This window comes from Cucurbita pepo, chromosome 13, assembly GCF_057944985.1.
Source record: "Cucurbita pepo subsp. pepo isolate OVF chromosome 13, ASM5794498v1, whole genome shotgun sequence".
Lineage (NCBI taxonomy): Eukaryota > Viridiplantae > Streptophyta > Magnoliopsida > Cucurbitales > Cucurbitaceae > Cucurbita > Cucurbita pepo.
Window position 1 is genome coordinate 4,300,778 of NC_141810.1, and position 21,231 is coordinate 4,322,008.

Below are 21,231 nucleotides of genomic sequence, written 5' to 3' on the forward strand. Positions count from 1 at the left end.
TACAATTACTCGCTTCTGAGAAATTAGACGGGGACAATTACAACTTGGAAATCAAACCTAAACACAATACTTGTAATTGATGATTTAAGGTTTGTTTTAACTGAGGAACGTCCTCCAAACCCCAGCTCAAATGCAAACCGAACAGTTCGGGATGCATATGACAGATGGACAAAGGAAAATGACAAAACCCAAGTGTACATTTTAGCCAGCATATCTGATGTTTTGGCTAAGAAACACGATGTTATGGGTACAGCTAAAGAGATTATGGAATCCCTAAAAGGGATGTTTGGACAACCGTCTTTCTCCCTTAGACATGACGCCATAAAATACATTTATAACTGTCGTATGAAAGAAGGTGCCTCAGTTAGAGAACATGCCCTGGACATGATGGTCCATTTCAATGTGGCAGAAGTAAAAGGAGTTGTCATTAATGAGAAGAGTCAAGTCAATTTTACCATGGAGTCTCTTCCGAAGAGCTTCTTCTAGTTTCGCACAAATGCAATGATGAACAAGATAGAATATAACTTGATTGCTCTTCTCAATGAGCTACAGACTTATCAGTCCCTCTTAAAAAGCAAGGGACAAACAGGAGAAGCAAACGTTGTTGTCTCTAAGAAATTACTACGAGGATCGTCCTCCAAAAATAAGTCTGGTCCTTCAACTTCTAAAAATGTTTTGATAAAAGAAGAAGGGTAAGGGGAAAAATAAGATTCCTACTGACCGCAAACACAAGGTTCAAAAAGCAGATAAAGGAAAATGTTTCAATTGCAACGAAAACATGCACTGGAAGAGAAACTGCCCAAAATACCTTGCAGAGAAGAAAGCCGAAGAGACACAACAATGTAAATATGATTTACTAGTTGTAGAAATATGTTTAGTAGAGTATGATAACTCAACTTTGATACTAAATTCATGAGCCACTAATCATATTTGTCCTTTTTACCAGGAAACTAGCTCCTGGAGAATGCTTGCGGACGGCGAGATAACACTCAGGATTGGAACAGGAGAGAACAACTAAGCATGTAAAGTGGCCAGCTAAGCAAACATGTAAATCATTAGTAACAACTCTTTAATAAACTAAAATATCACCGCAAACATACTTAAACTGCATAAAACTCTTCCGCCTCCCCTATAAGGCTTATCTCTCCATGCAAACCGACTTCAACATAGAAATCAACATCCTAATCATGATAGAATAAGAAAAGAGAGGAAATGATTAAGAGTTATCAAGCTTTGTTGGTGTCCTTCAATGGAAGTCCCCCTCCTTTGAGCTCTCTAATCCACCTCTTTGCCTTAGTCTATCCTTCTCGGTTTTCTTTTCCTTCTCCTATCAACAGCTGCTGAATTAGGATTCTTCTTCCTTCTTGGTTTTCTTTTGCCTTCGGTGGACATTAAAGGATGTCAGATATATTTCTGGTCTCAAGAAGAACCTGATATGTATTGGTCAGTTGGATAGCATAGGTTATGCAACAAAGTTTGGGAAGAGTTCGTGGAAGATTGTGAAGGGTGCTATGGTGGTAGCACATGGCACAAAATCTAGAACCTTATACACCACTACAGGGTGTATGAAAATGGTTGCGGTTGCTGGAGTACTTCAAGTTCAAGTCTATGGCATAATAAACTTGGACATATGAGCGTCAAAGGAATGAAGATGCTGGTTGCAAATGGAGTTTTAGAAGGCCTAAAGTCTATTGACATAGGTCTTTCTGAGAGATGCGTTATGTGAAACAGAAACGAGTTAGCTTCTCAAAAGGCTGCCAGAGAATCAAAGAAAGTACGATTGGAAATGGTCCATGCAGACGTTTGGGAACCATCTCCAGTTTCATCACTTGGCGGATCAAAGTTCTAGGTCACCTTCATCAAGATTTCAGCAGGAAGGTATGGGTTTATTTCCTGAAACACAAAGTCAAATGTGTTTGTCACCTTCTAGAAGTGGAAGGCTGAAGTTGAAAATCACACCGGCTTGAAGATCAAATGATTGAGGTCTGACAGTGGAGGAGAATACGACGAGTCAGAGTTTATAACATTTTGTGCAGCGGAGGGAATTAGATTAATGAGGACAGTTCCTAGTAAGGCAAGAAAAAATGGTGTTGCAGAAAGAATGAACAGAACATTGAATGAGCGGGCAAGAAGCATGAGGATTCATTCTGGATTGCCAAAGACATTTTGGGCCGATGCTGTAAATAATGCAGCCTACTTGATGAATAGAGGACCGTCAGTACCCTTGAAGTTCAAGTTGCCGGAAGAAACTCACGTACTCTCACTTGAGAACTTTTGGTTGTACTGCGTATGTTCACGTCAATCCATAGAAAAGAGACAAGCTTGATGCTAAGGCTGTGAAGTGCTACTTCATAGGCTATGACTCTGACATGTTCGGGTACAAATTTTGGGACGACAAGAATAGGAAAATCCTAATACATTGTGATGTAACCTTTGATGAAAAAGTCTTGTACGAGGACAAAGAGAAGAAAAACTTTGAGACCATGAAGCAAGTGGGAGTTGAGCTTGAGTCGCAAGAAAACTCTCCCAATGATGTTAGAGCAGAAGCTCGTGAAACTCCTAAGACCGTTACTGAAGAACCAGACGTAGAGCATGTTACACCTGAGCAGGTGTTGAGGAGATCACCCAAAGCTATAAGAGCACCAGATAGATATTCACCTTCATTACATTATTTCTCGTGGCTGACGAACGAGAACCAGAGTCCCTTGATGACGACCTACAGTTAGAGGATACAACCAAGTGGGAAAAAGCCATGGATGATAGGATGTCTAGGCCTCATAAATGCGTTGCTCTTTCATCTACTGAAGCTGAGTACGCGGAAATAGCTGAAGCTGGAAATGAGATGATATGGATGACAGACTATCTAGAAGAATTACGCAAGAAGCAGTGCAAGAAGATTCTTCAGGTAGATAGTTAGAGTGACAAGCAGTTGGTGAGGAACCCGGTCTATCATTCAAAGACAAAACACAGAAGGCGATACCATTTCACTCGGAGGTCAGTGGAAGATGGTGATGTGTTTGGAGAAGATAGAGGGTGTAAAGAATCCAGCAAACATGTTGACAAAATGTGTTGACGTTGGAAGGTTGAGGTTGTGCAAAGCCTCAATTGGTATGGTGTAGTGAAGATTGAGAATGAAATTCTTAGTTGGCTGGATCGGTCTACAAGTGGGAGATTGTTTAGATATGGAGCCTGATGCCCATTTACAGTAAATATTTACTAAAGATCTGGTAGAGATATATACAGTAGATATTTCGTAAAGATCCGGTAGAGATATATATGGTAGATATTTCGTAAAGATTTAGTAAAGCTTTATTTAGTAAACTGAAACGATATATACCCCATCAAGCAATGCTTTCAAGATGTACTTTTATTCATTCTCTGTATTCTGTTTTGGTGTACATACCTGAAAAGTCATCAATAAAACCTTTAGCCAACATTCCTCCTTGAATTTTCTCTCTCCTGTTCTTTGTGTTCGTCTTGATCGAGGATATGTGTTGTTGTGCGATTCTAACAATTACTTCAATAATAATTTTGTAATTTCTAATAACAGGGCTAAAAAATTATTTATAACCCTTCAACTACGTTCATGTATCCTCGCAATGGAACTAGAGTATTAAAGATAATTCCCTTCTCCACTCTTCTTTCGAACAAGAGAACAATAAGAGAACAACTATGCATGTAAAGTGGCCAACTAAGCAAACATGTAAATCATTAGTAACAACTCTTTAATAAAATAAAATTACACCGTCAACATACTTAAACTACATAAAACTCTTCCACCTCCCCTGTAAGGCTTAGCTCTCCATACAAAATGATTTCAACGTAGGAATCAACATCTTAATCGTGAGAGAATAAGAAAAGAGAGAAACTGATTAAGAGTTATCAAGCTTTGTTTCTGTCCTTCGATGGAAGTCCCCCTACTTTGAGCTCTCTCTCTCATCCACCTCTTTGCCTTAATCTATCCTTCTTGGTTTCCTTTTCCTTCTCCTATCAACAGCTGCTGAATTAGGGTTCTTCTTCCTTTTTGGTTTTCTATTCCGTTCGGTGGCCCTCTTCTCTTTAGGTAATCTTCCTGATAAGACAACCCTAATCCTCAGCCCGATGATCCAAGCTTTTGTTGAAGCAAGAACCCTTGAATCAAAGAAATCAACGCCAACTTATACAAAATTCGGATCAATCAAGAGATAAGGCTAGAATTAGATTACCCTCTTAAGATAAAAGATATAGAAGCAAGATTTGGAATCTTCTTTTAAATTAAGTCAGTCCACAATAGAACTTGATGAATGCTTGATTGAATGGCTCAGATGCAAATCTACCACAAGAATTGCATGAAACTTAGAAATGGCAAAGATGATGCTCGAATTTCTAAGGGTAAAAGTCTCAATTTCAGATCAAAATTTCATTCATCCGAAATCTGCCTTTTGCATAATAATTTGTTGGTATTTAAGTCTTCCCACAAAAGAAACTTTCAATTCTTCAAATGCCACTAACATTTATCCCGATCCCCTTAAATATCCACAAAAGAAGAAGTCAATTTGACCCATAACTTCCACCCTTTTGCGCATTACAAAAATTATAAAATTAAAAATAATAAATCGCAATTTATAGCAACTTCATCCGCTACTTCAACCGTGCAAATATTCACTTCTGAAGCTCCAAATGGTCCTTCCTCAACCGAATCAGCTTGTAACACATGAAATGATGGTTGAACCGAGCCTATCTAATTTTGTAGATGAAGAATGAATACTTGTTGACTCTTGTTAGCCTTGGATTCTGTAATAGGTCTTGTTGGAACATTTGGAACACCGTGATTCTTATCAAGAACCATAATATTCCTAGACCATATATGGTATCATGTGTGGTGATGATTCAGTGCTGCCATAAGGCCTTTGTTTCATAGACTAGTCTTTGGGTGGTCGAGAGATCATATAGATACATTATGAGATGAGAGAAACGAGTGCGACATGATGTTATAGTCCTACTTTAGAATTGTCATCTATTCTTTGGTATGTATGCACCCAGATAGGATCAAAACCATACCATCTACAGGGTATCAGTGTCGCTCAAATGTGGGTCGTGCCTCACCATGACATGCATGGATCACTATATTGTCGTGCCTCATCATGTGCATATACATGTATGTATCACGCAACACACACTTACACACATATAATAAATACATATATACATGCATAAATACATACATACCTATACATATACATAAACAGACAGACAGACACACACACACACATATATATATATATGTGTGTGTGTGTGTATTATATTATGTATTTGTATATAGCACATATTTATACATTTTTATAATTTTCATCATTTTTATTTTTAAATGTGCAAAATTTACCATATATTCATTCTATATTCTTTTATTAAACAAGATTTGCCGAAAAATTTTAAAGATCCACTCAACCATAATTATTTATCGATAAAAAAAATAGTTAATTTCTATATTAGCTAATAGACTTCCAATTAAATAGTCTAGTTATTTTATAAGTAGTTTATTACAATTTTATTTTGATTTTTTATTTTTCATGTTTTAAACTTTAGCAATGGATCGATACATTATTCATTTTTTATTGAGAAAAATTTTTAATAAAGAAGAAATATAAAAGAAGAAATGGAGTTATACTTACCATGTTTGAAGAGATTTGAGCATATATTCAACTCAACTCATGTGCTGCAATTAGTGAAAAATATATGATCGGATTAAAAGTCAATCAAATCAATATAGAAATATCATTTAAAACTAAACAAACAATTACTTTGGATTCAACATGTTTTAGACCTAATTTAATTTTTTAGATGGTAAACTTTTTCAATCCAATAAATCCTTATCAAATAATGAATTCGCCTAATCTAATATTAAAATATTCACCTTACGGTTGATTCGAGTTGTTCGAGTAATTTAATAAAAATTAATTGATAATTTGTTTTTAAATACCCATTTAGATGATGTGGTTCTTGGAGTAACTATTTTAACACTCTAATACACATAAAATAATTTTTAAAAAACAAACAACAAAAACAACATGCCAAATTTAAAAAGTTCTCACTACAGGTTATATTTTTCTAAACTGTGCTAATATTCTATGTAAATCCAACCATTTCATTTACAACCCAAAATTTAACCCTTGAAATAATAACAATAATAGTAATAAATCCCTTTCCTATTTTTGATTCCTAAATTATCCTATAAAATCGTTTGTCCCCCAATCTAAAAATCATAAACTCGCAAACAAAATTCATCATGGATCTTCCTCCAAAACTCACAAAAATCAATGTAATGTTTCTTCTTCTTTCTCTTTGAATTTCATTTTCTTTTTCTTTGTTTTCTTTCCATTGATCTTGTGGGCCTCGCTTGTTCTTCTACTTTCATTGGTTTTTGTCTGGAATCACTTCAAATGATTGTGGGTTTTTGTTCAAAACCCCGAATGGTTTATTGAAGAACTTTTTTTCCCGTGGATCCTTACTATTCTCGATCAAATTCAAAAATGTAACCAACAAAAAGAGATTGAATCATCTTTGATTTTTTTCGGTAGGTTACAGCAGCGAGAATCTCGGTCGTGATCGTACTGGCATTGGTGAGCTTAGCCACCGTGGACGCTATGAATCCGCGTCTAAGTTCGAACTCCCTGGAATTTCAGGCGATCAATTGTCGGAAACACTCAGCGTTGTTAACGGAGTTTGGCGGCGTCGGCGACGGAGTAACTTCAAATACTCACGCGTTCCGAAAAGCGATTGAACATCTCAGCACAATGGCGGCAGATGGCGGAGCTCAATTGGTCGTGCCGCCGGGAAAATGGCTGACCGGAAGTTTTAATCTGACTAGCCATTTCACACTTTTTATCGATAAAGAAGCTAAAATTCTTGCATCCCAGGTTCGACCTATCGAGTATTTTATTTTTATAAACCTAACACCTTTGGGAGTGGTGATTTGAATTTTAATCTTTAATCCAAAATAAATGAGTTAGATTTGTTCCTCATAATTTAATTTAATGGTGCAGAATGAATCAGAATGGCCACTCGTGAAAGTTCTCCCATCTTATGGGAGGGGAAGAGATGCTCCTGGTGGACGGTACAGCAGCCTCATCTTTGGAACTAATCTCACCGATGTGGTTATCACGGGTGATTATTTTTTCTTACCTTTTAACATTCTAATTTTTTTTAAATGGATTGCAAAATTATAACACGCTTCCGTGCTATCAGAATTAAATAAAAAAGAACTAAGGTAACTGAAAACATAAAAAGAACTTTTATAGAAAATAAAGTTGGGTCGGTGACATGGTGTAGGTAACAACGGTACAATCGACGGGCAGGGATCTTCTTGGTGGGAAAAGTTTAAGAAAGGGGAGCTCAAGGTAACACGGCCATATGTGATCGAGATCATGTACTCTGATCAAATCCAGATCTCGAATCTCACTTTGATCAACTCACCTTCTTGGTTCGTCCATCCGATTTATAGCAGGTTTGGCTATTTCGCTTCCGTCCAATTATCCTTGTATTTTAGGATTATGCTTCGAAAAAAGTATACCATTCAAATTCCTCCCGACCAAAAAGAATTTTTAATTATATATCATAATATGGGTGAAAATGCAGAAATGTGATTATCCAAGGGCTCACCATCTTGGCTCCAGTCACCGTACCCAACACCGACGGAATCAATCCAGGTTCCCTTCTTCTTCTCCTTTAAAACCTTAGGGTTATTTTCTTCCTCAATCCCTCTCCCTAAATCTCCGTTCAATTTATCAGATTCTTGTTCCAACACTCGAATCGAAGACTGCTACATTGTCTCCGGTGACGATTGCATCGCCATCAAGAGCGGATGGGACCAATACGGTATCAAGTTCGGAATGCCGACCGAGGACCTCGTCATTCGCCGCCTCACTTGCATCTCACCAGATTCTGCAGGTATTGCCCTTGGCAGCGAAATGTCCGACGGAATCCGCAACGTCAGGATCGAAAACGTTACAGCAATCAACACACAGTCTGCCGTCAGAATCAAAACCGCTCGCGGACGAGGCGGTTTCGTCAAGGACATTTTCGTCCGAAGAATGTTTCTATCCACGATGAAATACGTCTTCTGGATAACTGGAGACTACAAATCGCATGCGGATGACAAGTTCGATCCCTCGGCATTGCCATTGATTAAGAACATTAATTACAGAGACGTGGTGGCCGAGAATGTTAATATGTCGGCTAATTTGGCAGGGATTTCAGGAGATCCATTCACGGATATTTGTGTTTCAAATGTGAAGATTGGATTGTCGGCGACGCCTAAAAAGTTGCAGTGGAACTGTACGAACATTGAGGGATTTAGTAGCGATGTGGATCCGCCGCCATGTGCTCCGCTGGCTAAGGCAGCGAAAAGCGGTGGATGTGACTTTCCCGAGGATCAGCTGCCGATTGAGAATGTTCAGTTGAAGTCATGCTCGGTTGAAATTCCTACCTTCTCGTAAAGACTTTGTTTTTTTTTTTTTTTTTTTAATTCTATGGAATAAATGATAATGAAAAATTTAATGAACATATAGATAAATTGAGAAGTTTTTAAATTTGAAACTAACCTATTTCAACTAGATTTGTAATATATCACTAAACAATAACTAATTGTAACTCAAAACCATCAAAATAATACTCTAAAATTGAAAAAAAAAAAAGAGAATAAAACTTCTTATATCCAAATATGTATGGATCCACCATGAAGTTTTTATATGGTATGATTTAAGACACCTTATATTTCGTATCATAATCAAGTTATGCCTCTTTTATAGACCATTGCGATGAACGTGGATCGAACACGTGACCTTCAAATCTTCAGTCTGACGCTCTCCCAACGGAGCTATCCCCGCTATTTGCTAATGTAAAAATGCATAAGTAGAGTTATCCCCGCTACAAAGTTTAAATCATTACGAAATATTTCACAAATGAAACATTCCCTAGATTGCACAGTCAAGTTAGGACTCTCGACACCATTGCGGTGAACATGGATCAAACACATAACACCTTCAAATCTTCAGTCTAACGCTCTCCCAACTAAGCTATCCCCGCTATTTTAACATAATAAAAATGCATAAGTAGAGCTATCTCTTCTATTTAATCACCGCTAATTAGTTGAGTTATGCTTAACTTGACAATTGATTACAATCAAAATTAATATGTGTAACTTTCTATCAAAGTTTAAATCGCAAATAAATATTCACTCATTAATTGATGAAATAGTCTAATTAAGACACCGGTTCAAATGAGGTGAACGTGAATCAAACACGTGACCTTTAGATCTTTAGTCTAACACTCTCCCAACTGAGCTATCCCCACCATAAGAGAACGGTAAGTGACAAAGCCCAACGAAGTTTAGAGTTGTTATGTCTTGTGCGGCTTAGATTGATTGTTATTATATGGATTGTTATATGGATGTTGTTGTTTGTTGTCATGCCTATTGATTACGAAAATAATTACTTTGGTGTCGCATTTGTGCATGTTATGATTTTTTAATGAAATAAATGTGATAAGGGTTACATCCTTTGTGTATCGGGTAACCAGCCACCATTGGTCACATGGGTGATTGATGAAATTTATAAACGTGGTAAGGGTTACACATTGTGTGTATAGTGTAGCCAACCACTATTGGTCACCAAGCATTGGATGCTGAAAGCTATTCTAGGTGAGTAGATTACATGCTATGTGTTATGAGTAATCAACCACCAAGGTCCCTTCATTTTGATTGATGAAACTATACGATGGTTTGCTTGTCTAACCACACTAGGGGAGTTAATGAGTTTTTTCGTACTTACCCTATTTTCAAATGATTTTCGAGTAAGGTTGTAGCATGGGAGTGACTGATGACTCGTGAATGTATAGAGAAAAATGGTGTAAAATTCACAAGAATACATGTAAATATACAATATCACAAATAGTAAATAACAAGTATATTGTCGTTTCGATAGAGAGCCTATTTTTTTGTTCCTTTCGTTGCTGGAAATTAAGTGAGTTTTTGGTCTTATTCAAATGGATGGGGGTGAACTTAAACTAATTAAAAAAATTTGAATGAGAGTATCAATTGTTCTCAAACGACGGAGAACAGTTAAGGAAGCTTTGGCTAGAACTGATAAAATAGACAGGTTGTTGAATTTTGTGGTGGCTTTTAGCTCATTTTAATTGATTTGCAAACCCACGGCGCACTTTCAAGGGTCATGTAGGGTGATTACTTCCATAATAGTTTTGTAATCTCTCATAACAGGGCTAAAAAATTTATTCATAACCCTTCGACTATGTTTAAATATCCTCGCAATGGAACTAGAGTATTAAAGATAATTTCCTTGCTCCCCTCTTCTTTCGATCAAGAGAACAATAAGAGAACAACTAAGCATGTAAAGTGGCCAACTAAGCAAACATGTAAATCATTAGTAACAACTCTTTAATAAACTAAAATCACACCGCAAACATACTTAAACTGCATAAAACTCTTCCGCCTCCCCTATAAGGCTTATCTCTCCATACAAACCGATTTCAACATAGAAATCAACATCCTAATCATGATAGAATAAGAAAAGAGAGGAAATGATTAAGAGTTATCAAGCTTTGTTGGTGTCCTTCAATGGAAGCCCCCCTCCTTTGAGCTCTCTCATCCACCTCTTTGCCTTAGTCTATCCTTCTCTTTTCCTTCTCCTATCAACGGCTGCTGAATTAGGATTCTTCTTCCTTCTTGGTTTTCTTTTGCCTTCGGTAGACATTAAAGGATGTCAGATATATTTCTGGTCTCAAGAAGAACCATGTTTGAAGAGATTTGAGCATATATTCAACTCAACTCATGTGCTGCAATTAGTGAAAAATATATGATCGGATTAAAAGTCAATCAAATCAATATAGAAATATCATTTAAAACTAAACAAACAATTACTTTGGATTCAACATGTTTTAGACCTAATTTAATTTTTTAGATGGTAAACTTTTTCAATCCAATAAATCCTTATCAAATAATGAATTCGCCTAATCTAATATTAAAATATTCACCTTACGGTTGATTCGAGTTGTTCGAGTAATTTAATAAAAATTAATTGATAATTTGTTTTTAAATACCCATTTAGATGATGTGGTTCTTGGAGTAACTATTTTAACACTCTAATACACATAAAATAATTTTTAAAAAACAAACAACAAAAACAACATGCCAAATTTAAAAAGTTCTCACTACAGGTTATATTTTTCTAAACTGTGCTAATATTCTATGTAAATCCAACCATTTCATTTACAACCCAAAATTTAACCCTTGAAATAATAACAATAATAGTAATAAATCTCTTTCCTATTTTTGATTCCTAAATTATCCTATAAAATCCTTTGTCCCCCAATCTAAAAATCATAAACTCGCAAACAAAATTCATCATGGATCTTCCTCCAAAACCCACAAAACTCAATATAATATTTCTTCTTCTTTCTCTTTGAATTTCATTTTCTTTTTCTTTGTTTTCTTTCCATTGATCTTGTAGGCCTCGCTTGTTCTTCTACTTTCATTGGTTTTTGTTTGGAATCACTTCAAATGATTGTGGGTTTTTGTTCAAAACCCCGAATGGTTTATTGAAGAACTTTTTTTCCCGTGGATCCTTACTATTCTCGATCAAATTCGAAAATGTAACCAACAAAAAGAGATTGAATCATCTTTGATTTTTTTCGGTAGGTTACAGCAGCGAGAATCTCGGTCGTGATCGTACTGGCATTGGTGAGCTTAGCCACCGTGGACGCTATGAATCCGCGTCTAAGTTCGAACTCCCTGGAATTTCAGGCGATCAATTGTCGGAAACACTCAGCGTTGTAAACGGAGTTTGGCGGCGTCGGCGACGGAGTAACTTCAAATACTCACGCGTTCCGAAAAGCGATTGAACATCTCAGCACAATGGCGGCAGATGGCGGAGCTCAATTGGTCGTGCCGCCGGGAAAATGGCTGACCGGAAGTTTTAATCTGACTAGCCATTTCACACTTTTTATCGATAAAGAAGCTAAAATTCTTGCATCCCAGGTTCGACCTATCGAGTATTTTATTTTTATAAACCTAACACCTTTGGGAGTGGTGATTTGAATTTTAATCTTTAATCCAAAATAAATGAGTTAGATTTGTTCCTCATAATTTAATTTAATGGTGCAGAATGAATCAGAATGGCCACTCGTGAAAGTTCTCCCATCTTATGGGAGGGGAAGAGATGCTCCTGGTGGACGGTACAGCAGCCTCATCTTTGGAACTAATCTCACCGATGTGGTTATCACGGGTGATTATTTTTTCTTACCTTTTAACATTCTAATTTTTTTTAAATGGATTGCAAAATTATAACACGCTTCCGTGCTATCAGAATTAAATAAAAAAGAACTAAGGTAACTGAAAACATAAAAAGAACTTTTATAGAAAATAAAGTTGGGTCGGTGACATGGTGTAGGTAACAACGGTACAATCGACGGGCAAGGATCTTCTTGGTGGGAAAAGTTTAAGAAAGGGGAGCTCAAGGTAACACGGCCATATGTGATCGAGATCATGTACTCTGATCAAATCCAGATCTCGAATCTCACTTTGATCAACTCACCTTCTTGGTTCGTCCATCCGATTTATAGCAGGTTTGGCTATTTCGCTTCCGTCCCATTATCCTTGTATTTTAGGATTATGCTTTGAAAAAAGTATGTCATTCAAATTCCTCCCGACCAAAAAGAATTTTTAATTATATATCATAATATGGGTGAAAATGCAGAAACGTGATTATCCAAGGGCTCACCATCTTGGCTCCAGTCACCGTACCCAACACCGACGGAATCAATCCAGGTTCCCTTCTTCTTCTCCTTTAAAACCTTAGGGTTCTTTTCTTCCTCAATCCCTCTCCCTAAATCTCCGTTCAATTTATCAGATTCTTGTTCCAACACTCGAATCGAAGACTGCTACATTGTCTCCGGTGACGATTGCATCGCCATCAAGAGCGGATGGGACCAATACGGTATCAAGTTCGGAATGCCGACCGAGGACCTCGTCATTCGCCGCCTCACTTGCATCTCACTAGATTCTGCAGGTATTGCCCTTGGCAGCGAAATGTCCGGCGGAATCCGCAACGTCAGGATCGAAAATGTTACAGCAATCACACACAGTCTTTCGTCAGAATCAAAACCGCTCGCGGACTAGGCGGTTTCGTCAAGGACATTTTCGTTCGAAGAATGTTTCTATCCACGATGAAATACGTCTTTTGGATAACTGGAGACTACAAATCGCATGCGGATGACAAGTTCGATCCCTCGGCATTGCCATTGATTAAGAACATTAATTACAGAGACGTGGTGGCCGAGAATGTTAATATGTCGGCAAATTTTGCCGGGATTTCAGGAGATCCATTCACGGATATTTGTGTTTCAAATGTGAAGATTGGATTGTCGGCGACGCCTAAAAAGTTGCAGTGGAACTGTACGAACATTGAGGGATTTAGTAGCGATGTGGATCCACCGCCATGTGCTCCGCTGGCTAAGGCAGCGAAAAGCGGTGGATGTGACTTTCCCGAGGATCAGCTGCCGATTGAGAATGTTCAGTTGAAGTCATGCTCGGTTGAAATTCCTACCTTCTCGTAAAGACTTTGTTTTTTTTTTTTTTTTAATTCTGTGGAATAAATGATAATGAAAAATTTAATGAACATATAGATAAAATGAGAAGTTTTTAAATTTGAAACTAACCTATTTCAACTAGATTTGTAATATATCACTAAACAATAACTAATTGTAACTCAAAACCATCAAAATAATAATCTAAAATTGAAAAAAAGAGAATAAAAACAATTCTATTTCAACTAGATTTGTAATATATCACTAAACAATAACTAATTGTAACTCAAAACCATCAAAATAATAATCTAAAATTGAAAAAAAGAGAATAAAAACAATTCTTATATATCCAAATATGTATGGATCCACCATGAAGTTTTTATATGGTATGATTACCATAGTGAACATGGATCAAACACGTGACCTTCAAATCTTCAGTCTGACGCTCTCCCAACTGAGCTATCCCCGCTATTTGCTAATGTAAAAATGCATAAGTAGAATTATCCCCGCTACAAAGTTTAAATCATTACGAAATATTTCACAAATGAAACATTCCCGAGATTGCACAGTCAAGTTAGGACTCTCGACACCATTGCGGTGAACATGGATCAAACACATAACACCTTCAAATCTTCAGTCTAACGCTCTCCCAACTAAGCTATCCCCGCTATTTTAACATAATAAAAATGCATAAGTAGAGCTATCTCTTCTATTTAATCACCGCTAATTAGTTGAGTTATACTTAACTTGACAATTGATTACAATCAAAATTAATATGTGTAACTTTCTATCAAAGTTTAAATCGCAAATAAATATTCACTCATTAATAGATGAAATAGTCTAATTAAGACTCCGGTTCAAATGCGGTGAACGTGAATCAAACACGTGACCTTTAGATCTTTAGTCTAACGCTCTCCCAACTGAGCTATCCCCACCATAAGAGAACGGTAAGTGATAAAGCCCAACGAAGTTTAGAGTTGTTATGTCTTGTGCGGCTTAGATTGATTGTTATTATATGGATTGTTATATGGATGTTGTTGTTTGTTGTCATGCCTATTGATTACGAAAATAATTACTTTGGTATCGCATTTGTGCATGTTATGATTTTTGAATGAAATAAATGTGATAAAGGTTACACCCTTTGTGTATCGGGTAACCAGCCACCATTGGTGACATGGGTGATTGATGAAATTTATAAACGTGGTAAGGGTTACACGTTGTGTGCATTGGATGCTGAAAGCTATTCTAGGTGAGTAGATTACATGCTATGTGTTATGAGTAATCAACCACCAAGGTTCTTTCATTTTGTTTGATGAAACTATACGATGGTTTGCTTGTTGAACCACACTAGGGGAGTTAACGAGTTTTTTCGTACTTACCCTATTTTCAAATGATTTTCAAGTAAGGTTGTAGCATGGTAGTGACTGATGACTCGTGAATGTATAGAGAAAAATGGTGTAAAATTCACAAGAATACATGAAAATATACAATATCACAAATAGTAAATAATAAGTATATTGTCGTTTCGATAGAGAGCCTATTTTTTTTGTTCCTTTCCTTGCTGGAAATGAAGTGAGTTTTTGGTCTTATTCAAATGGATGGGGTGAACTTAAACTAATTAAAATAATTTGATTGAGAGTATCAATTGTTCTCGAACAACGAAGAACAGCTAGTGATATGAACAACGACCAAGGAATTTCCATACCTCAAGGTCCAATTACAAGAACGAGAGCCAAGAAGCTACAACAAACCTTATACAGTTATATTCAAGCTATGGTGAGCTCATCAAAGGAAATTCTAGAAGACGTTGGTGACCTCCCTTATATGTTATACAAAGTTGAGCTTCAAGACAGAGATGAATTAAATGCACTTTAAGTTGCATTTAATGAACTCCGCTGAATATCAAATAGTCCAAGGATGACTAATAAGCACATTTTATTATTTGCATTATTTAATTATAGTTTAACTATTTGTTTTCATATTTAAGCTAGTTTTAAATATAGGAGTTAAGGTTATATTGTAACCCACATAGGTTACTATATTCCACCATTAACTAGGGTATTTCTCATTTACTAGCCCATTTAATTTTGGAGTTATGTATCACATAGGTTAAGGTTTGTAAAGGCTATATAAAGCCTTCTTTTCTTTGATTAGACATCAGATTTTGGAATTGAGAATAGAATTTCTATTTTAGCTTTGTTGAGAGCTAAACTTTCTTTGCAAATTCTTGTGTTTAGAACTTGCATGTAGAGTCATTCAAGTGGTAATGATCAAACCTCTTGTGGAGTGATTCGAATCACGAGTTCAGAAACGAGTTTTCTTTACTCTTGATCTTGATCATCAAGGTAATCCGTTCCATACTTTCCCTTGGGTTGATTTCCATATCATTTTGGTATCAGAGCTTTAGGCTCAAGATCGGATATATGTTTCATTGCGCTTATCTCTTTTAATTCTCTTATTATTTTTTTTTTCTTAGTTTGTGTAGAATGTTCATATTCTATCACAAAAATATATAAAAAAAAAAATACATTTTTTTTTTTTTCTGTTCTTTAAAGTGTTAGATCTGGATCTTATCAACACTTTATTCTTCTTTAAGATCTTCTAAATCAATTTTCTGGTTGGTAAATTGATTAGATTTTGCCAATAAGGAAAAAAAAAAAAAAAAAAAAAACCATTGAAAGAAAGAAAGCATATTGATGTTAAATGTCTTTCTTTTTTCCTCTTGATTATTATATGTAACTCTCATATGTTTCTACGTCTCAATTAGTCCTTAATCATTTTCTTTCTTTAATTCGTTTCTTTGTCGTTATTCGGATTGCTCCTTCAATACCCTTGTTTATGTATTGAGTGTGCTGTCTATTCACATTGAATTGCACTTAGCTCTATAACATAGCTTGTCTCACATCCCAATTTGTTTTTTGGAGTGTGATTTGTGTGTGCTCAATTGTGAGGGTGAGTTTGTAAGGGAGTGACACATTAATTCGAGTGTTGAGTGCTAAACACGAGTGAACTACATTTACGAGTGAATACACGTGAGGGAGCGCTTGTGAGGTCCTTTTTTTTCTTTTACCTTTCTTTTGTAGCATGGAAAATCCAGACGACAATACTAACATTACTGATGCACGATTGAGAGAAGCACAACAACGAACCATGGAAAGACTAATTCGAGGAATAGAAGAGTTGACTGATCGAATAGGAAGATTGGAGATTCAAAATCAAGCACGACAGAGGATTCCACAACCTACGCCCTCAACCGATACATATGAGGGCGACAATTCTGATCACCACGAGGATAATCCACATGCGGTTGGTCATGGCTTGATGCGAGGGCGAGACCATGGAAGAAGGTATCATAATTTACAACAACGAGTTCCTTATGATGATAGAATTGATCGTAACGTGGGGAGCATCAAATTAAAACTTCCCAAGTTTTATGGCAAAACCGATCCAGAGGAGTACCTTCAATGGGAGAAAACGGTGGAGTCGGTGTTCAACTGTCATAATTTTAGTGATAAAAAGAAGGTACTGTTATGCATTGCTCAATTCAAACAATATGCTCAAATTTGGTGGGATAAATTGATGTCAAGTAGGAGAAGAAACCTTGAAGCACCAATTGATTCATGGTACGAGTTCAAAGAGTCCATGAGGAAGCGTTTTGTTCCACAATATTTTCAACGGGACATGGCGCAAAAGCTTCAAGCATTGAAACAAGGACGCAAGTCTGTGGAAGATTACTACAAGGAGATGGATACATTGATGGATCGACTTGATCTCGATGAGGACATGGAGGCTCTCATGGCGCGGTTTCTTAATGGGTTAAACACAGAGATTGCAGACAAGACTGATTTACAGCCTTATTCTAATATTGAGGAGTTGTTGCACATTGCAATTAAGATCGAGAGGCAAATCCAAAGAAGATCTCAACGGTATTCTTCTAAAACTTTTCCCAATTCTACTTCTACATGGAAAAAGGATAGTAAGAACATTGATTATAAGCATAGAAATCAAGAGATTAATGAGAAGCCTCAAGCTAAATTTGAGAAAGGGGAGAGTTCTAGAACAGGGAAAGAAAAAGTAGAAAAGTCTAATGTTCGAAATAGGGATTTAAAGTGTTGGAGATGTCAAGGGGTAGGACACTATAGTAGAGATTGCCCAAATGCAAGAATTATGACCATCAAGGAGGGAGAAATTGTTACGGATGACGAGGCACATGACGACATAAATGAGGAAACTGATGAGAGTGAGGAGTTTAGCGAAGAGGACCCTACACATATATCTTTGGTTACTCGACGAGCTCTAAACACCCACATTAAGGAGGACGGCCTAGACCAAAGAGAGAACTTGTTTCAAACTCGTTGTCTTGTTCAATCTGTACCTTGTAGTGTTGTCATTGATAGCGGTAGTTGCACCAATGTTGTGAGTTCCATTCTGGTCAAAAGACTTAATTTAAAGACACAACCACATCCAAGACCCTACAAGCTTCAATGGTTGAATGATTGTGGGGAAGTACGGGTAACTCAACAAACTCTTGTTTCATTTACTATTGGAAAATATGTTGATGATGTTTTATGTGATGTTGTATCCATGCATGTTGGAGATTTACTACTGGGGAGGCCATGGCAATTTGATCGTCGGGTAATGTATGATGGGTATGCAAATCGATACTCTTTTACTCACAATGGTAGAAAAACTACTCTTGTTCCATTGTCTCCAAAAGATGTATTTATTGATCATTGTAAACTTGAAAAGAAAAGGCAAGAGGCTGATGCAAAAGCAGAGATTGAAAAAGAATCAGGTGAAAAAATGAGCTTGAGTGAAAAGCAAGAGAGTAACACTCAGCCTAGAGAAAAAAAAGAGAGAAAAGCCAAATCAGTAAGCTTGTATGTTAGATCAAGTGAGGCTAGGAATGTTTTGCTCTCTAACCAGACTATTCTTGTACTTATGTGCAAGGGGTCTTGTTACTTTACTAACATGCTTAACCCTTCTTTGCCTAGTGATTTTGTTGTGCTTTTGCAAGAGTTTGAAGATTTATTTTCTGAGGAGATGCCTAGTAGTTTGCCACCACTTAGAGGGATTGAACACAAGATTGACTTCATTCCTGGCGCGCCCATTCCAAACCGACCAGCATATAGGACTAATCCAAAGGAGGCTGAAGAGATACAAAGGCAAGTAAGTGAACTCCTTGCTAAAGGGTATGTACGTGAAAGTTTGAGTCCTTGTTCTGTTCCAGTTATTCTTGTACCTAAGAAAGATGGTTCTTGGCGTATGTGTGTTGATTGTAGGGCTATAAACAAGATAACTATAAAGTATAGGCATCCAATTCCTAGATTAGATGATATGCTTGATGAATTGCATGGATGTAGTCTTTTTACTAAGATTGATTTAAAATCGGGTTATCATCAAATTCGCATGCATATTGGGGATGAGTGGAAAACAGCTTTTAAAACCAAGTATGGTCTTTATGAATGGTTGGTTATGCCTTTTGGATTAACTAATGCACCTAGTACATTCATGAGACTAATGAACCATGTCTTACGAGAATACTTAGGTAAGTTTGTGGTTGTTTATTTTGATGACATCCTTGTTTACTCTAAATCTTTAGATGATCATATTACCCATGTACGCAATGTTTTGACTACTTTAACAAATGAATGTTTGTATGTAAATTTAAAGAAATGTAGCTTTTGCATGGAAAAAGTTAACTTTCTTGGGTTTGTAGTTTCATCTAATGGTGTTGAGGTTGATGAGGAGAAAGTGAAGGCTATAAAAGAGTGGCCTACACCTAAAAATGTAAGTGAGGTAAGAAGTTTTCATGGTCTTGCAAGTTTCTACCGTAGGTTCATTAAGAATTTTAGTACAATTGCTTCACCCTTGAATGAACTTGTTAAGAAAAATGTATCCTTTATATGGGAAAAAGATCAAGAACTTGCTTTTAATACTTTGAAAGAAAAATTGAGTTCTGCTCCTTTGCTTGCATTACCTAATTTTGAGTCTACTTTTGAAATTGAATGTGATGCTAGTGGAGTAGGGATAGGTGCTGTATTAATGCAAAATCAAAGACCTTTAATGTTCTTTAGTGAGAAGTTGACTGGTGCATCTTTGAGGTATCCAACTTATGACAAAGAGCTTTATGCTTTGGTTCGTGCATTGCAAACCTGGCAACATTATCTTTGGCCTAAGGAGTTCATTATTCATACGGATCATGAAAGTTTAAAGCATTTGAGAGTACAAAATAAACTCAACAGACGACATGCTAAGTGGTTAGAATTTATTGAAACATTCCCTTATGTCATAAGATATAAACAAGGTAAGGAGAACATTGTTGCCGATGCTTTATCACGAAGGTATGTCCTCCTCAATACTTTGAATGCTAGGTTGTTGGGTTTTGAACACATAAAGGATTTGTATCAACATGACATGTTCTTTGCTCCTTTTGTTGAATCTTGTGAAAAAGGACTCATTGTGGATAATTACTTGTTGTTAGATGGATTTTTGTTCCGAAAAGGCAAACTTTGCATACCATCTTGTTCCATACGTGAGCTACTTGTGAGGGAAGCTCATGGAGGTGGTTTAATGGCACACCATGGAGTTTCTAAAACTTATGATATGCTGTCTGAACATTTTTTTTGGCCTAAAATGAGACATGATGTTCATAAAGTTTGTGCTCGTTGCATAGCATGTAAACAAGCTAAGTCTAGGCTTCAACCACATGGTTTATACTCCCCATTACCAGTTCCTAATGGTCCTTGGATTGATATATCAATGGATTTTGTTTTAGGTTTACCTAGGACTAGGAAAGGTTATGATAGCATCTTTGTTGTGGTTGATCGATTTAGTAAAATGGCTCATTTTATTCCTTGTCACAAAACTGATGATGCAAAACATATTGCAGACCTGTTCTTTAGGGAAGTTGTACGATTGCATGGCATTCCTAAAAGCATCGTTAGTGATCGTGATGTCAAATTTTTAAGCCACTTTTGGCGTGTTTTATGGGGTAAGTTAGGAACTAAGCTCGTATATTCAACTACTTGTCATCCTCAAACGGATGGACAAACTGAAGTTGTTAACAGAACCATGACTACTATGCTTAGGGCTATTATTGATAAGAATCTTAAGACTTGGGAGGATTGTTTGCCATTTATAGAATTTGCATATAATAGGGTTGTTCATAGCACTACTAAATGCACACCTTTTGAAATTGTTTATGGCTTTAACCCTTTAACCCCCATTGACTTGTTACCTATACCGTCAAAAGAATTTGTGAATTTTGATGCAAATGCCAAGGTTGAGTTTGTTCATAAATTGCACAAGCAAGTAAAAGAACAAATTGAGAAACAAAATTCCAAGGTTGCCACCCGAATTAATAAAGGACGTAAGATTGTCATCTTCAAGCCAGGAGATTGGGTTTGGGTGCATTTTCGAAAAGAAAGATTTCCTACTCAAAGAAAATCTAAGCTTTTACCACGAGGAGATGGACCTTTTCAAGTTCTTGAGCGCATCAATGACAATGCTTATAAAATTGATTTACCAGGTAAGTACGGTGTTAGTGCAACTTTTAATGTTGCTGATTTGAGTCCTTTTGATATAGGTGATGGCTTGGATTCGAGGACGAATCCTTCTCAAGAGGGGGAGAATGATATGAACAACGACCAAGGA

The 21,231-nt window shown here is 36.6% G+C and overlaps 1 protein-coding gene, 2 non-coding genes and 1 pseudogene across 3 annotated transcripts; 2 read left to right on the forward strand and 2 right to left on the reverse strand.

Moving 5' to 3' along the window:
• The first annotated feature begins 6,517 nt into the window (after window positions 1-6,517).
• On the forward strand, window positions 6,518-8,578 carry LOC147789681 (putative polygalacturonase). Its single transcript, XM_087117021.1, has 5 exons — window positions 6,518-6,896; window positions 7,023-7,143; window positions 7,309-7,483; window positions 7,615-7,685; window positions 7,768-8,578. Exons 1-5 carry the CDS (start codon window positions 6,624-6,626, stop codon window positions 8,472-8,474), a joined length of 1,347 nt encoding a protein of 448 aa, XP_086973147.1. The 5' UTR covers window positions 6,518-6,623; the 3' UTR covers window positions 8,475-8,578.
• Window positions 8,579-9,259: 681 nt separating this feature from the next.
• Window positions 9,260-9,331, reverse strand: TRNAF-AAA (transfer RNA phenylalanine (anticodon AAA)). The gene has a single exon. It is a non-coding gene; the product is annotated as a tRNA-Phe (tRNA).
• Window positions 9,332-11,543: 2,212 nt separating this feature from the next.
• Window positions 11,544-13,706, forward strand: LOC147789683 (putative polygalacturonase; annotated as a pseudogene).
• A 731-nt stretch (window positions 13,707-14,437) lies between these two features.
• TRNAF-AAA (transfer RNA phenylalanine (anticodon AAA)) lies at window positions 14,438-14,510 on the reverse strand. The gene has a single exon. It is a non-coding gene; the product is annotated as a tRNA-Phe (tRNA).
• Between the last annotated feature and the right edge of the window lie 6,721 nt (window positions 14,511-21,231).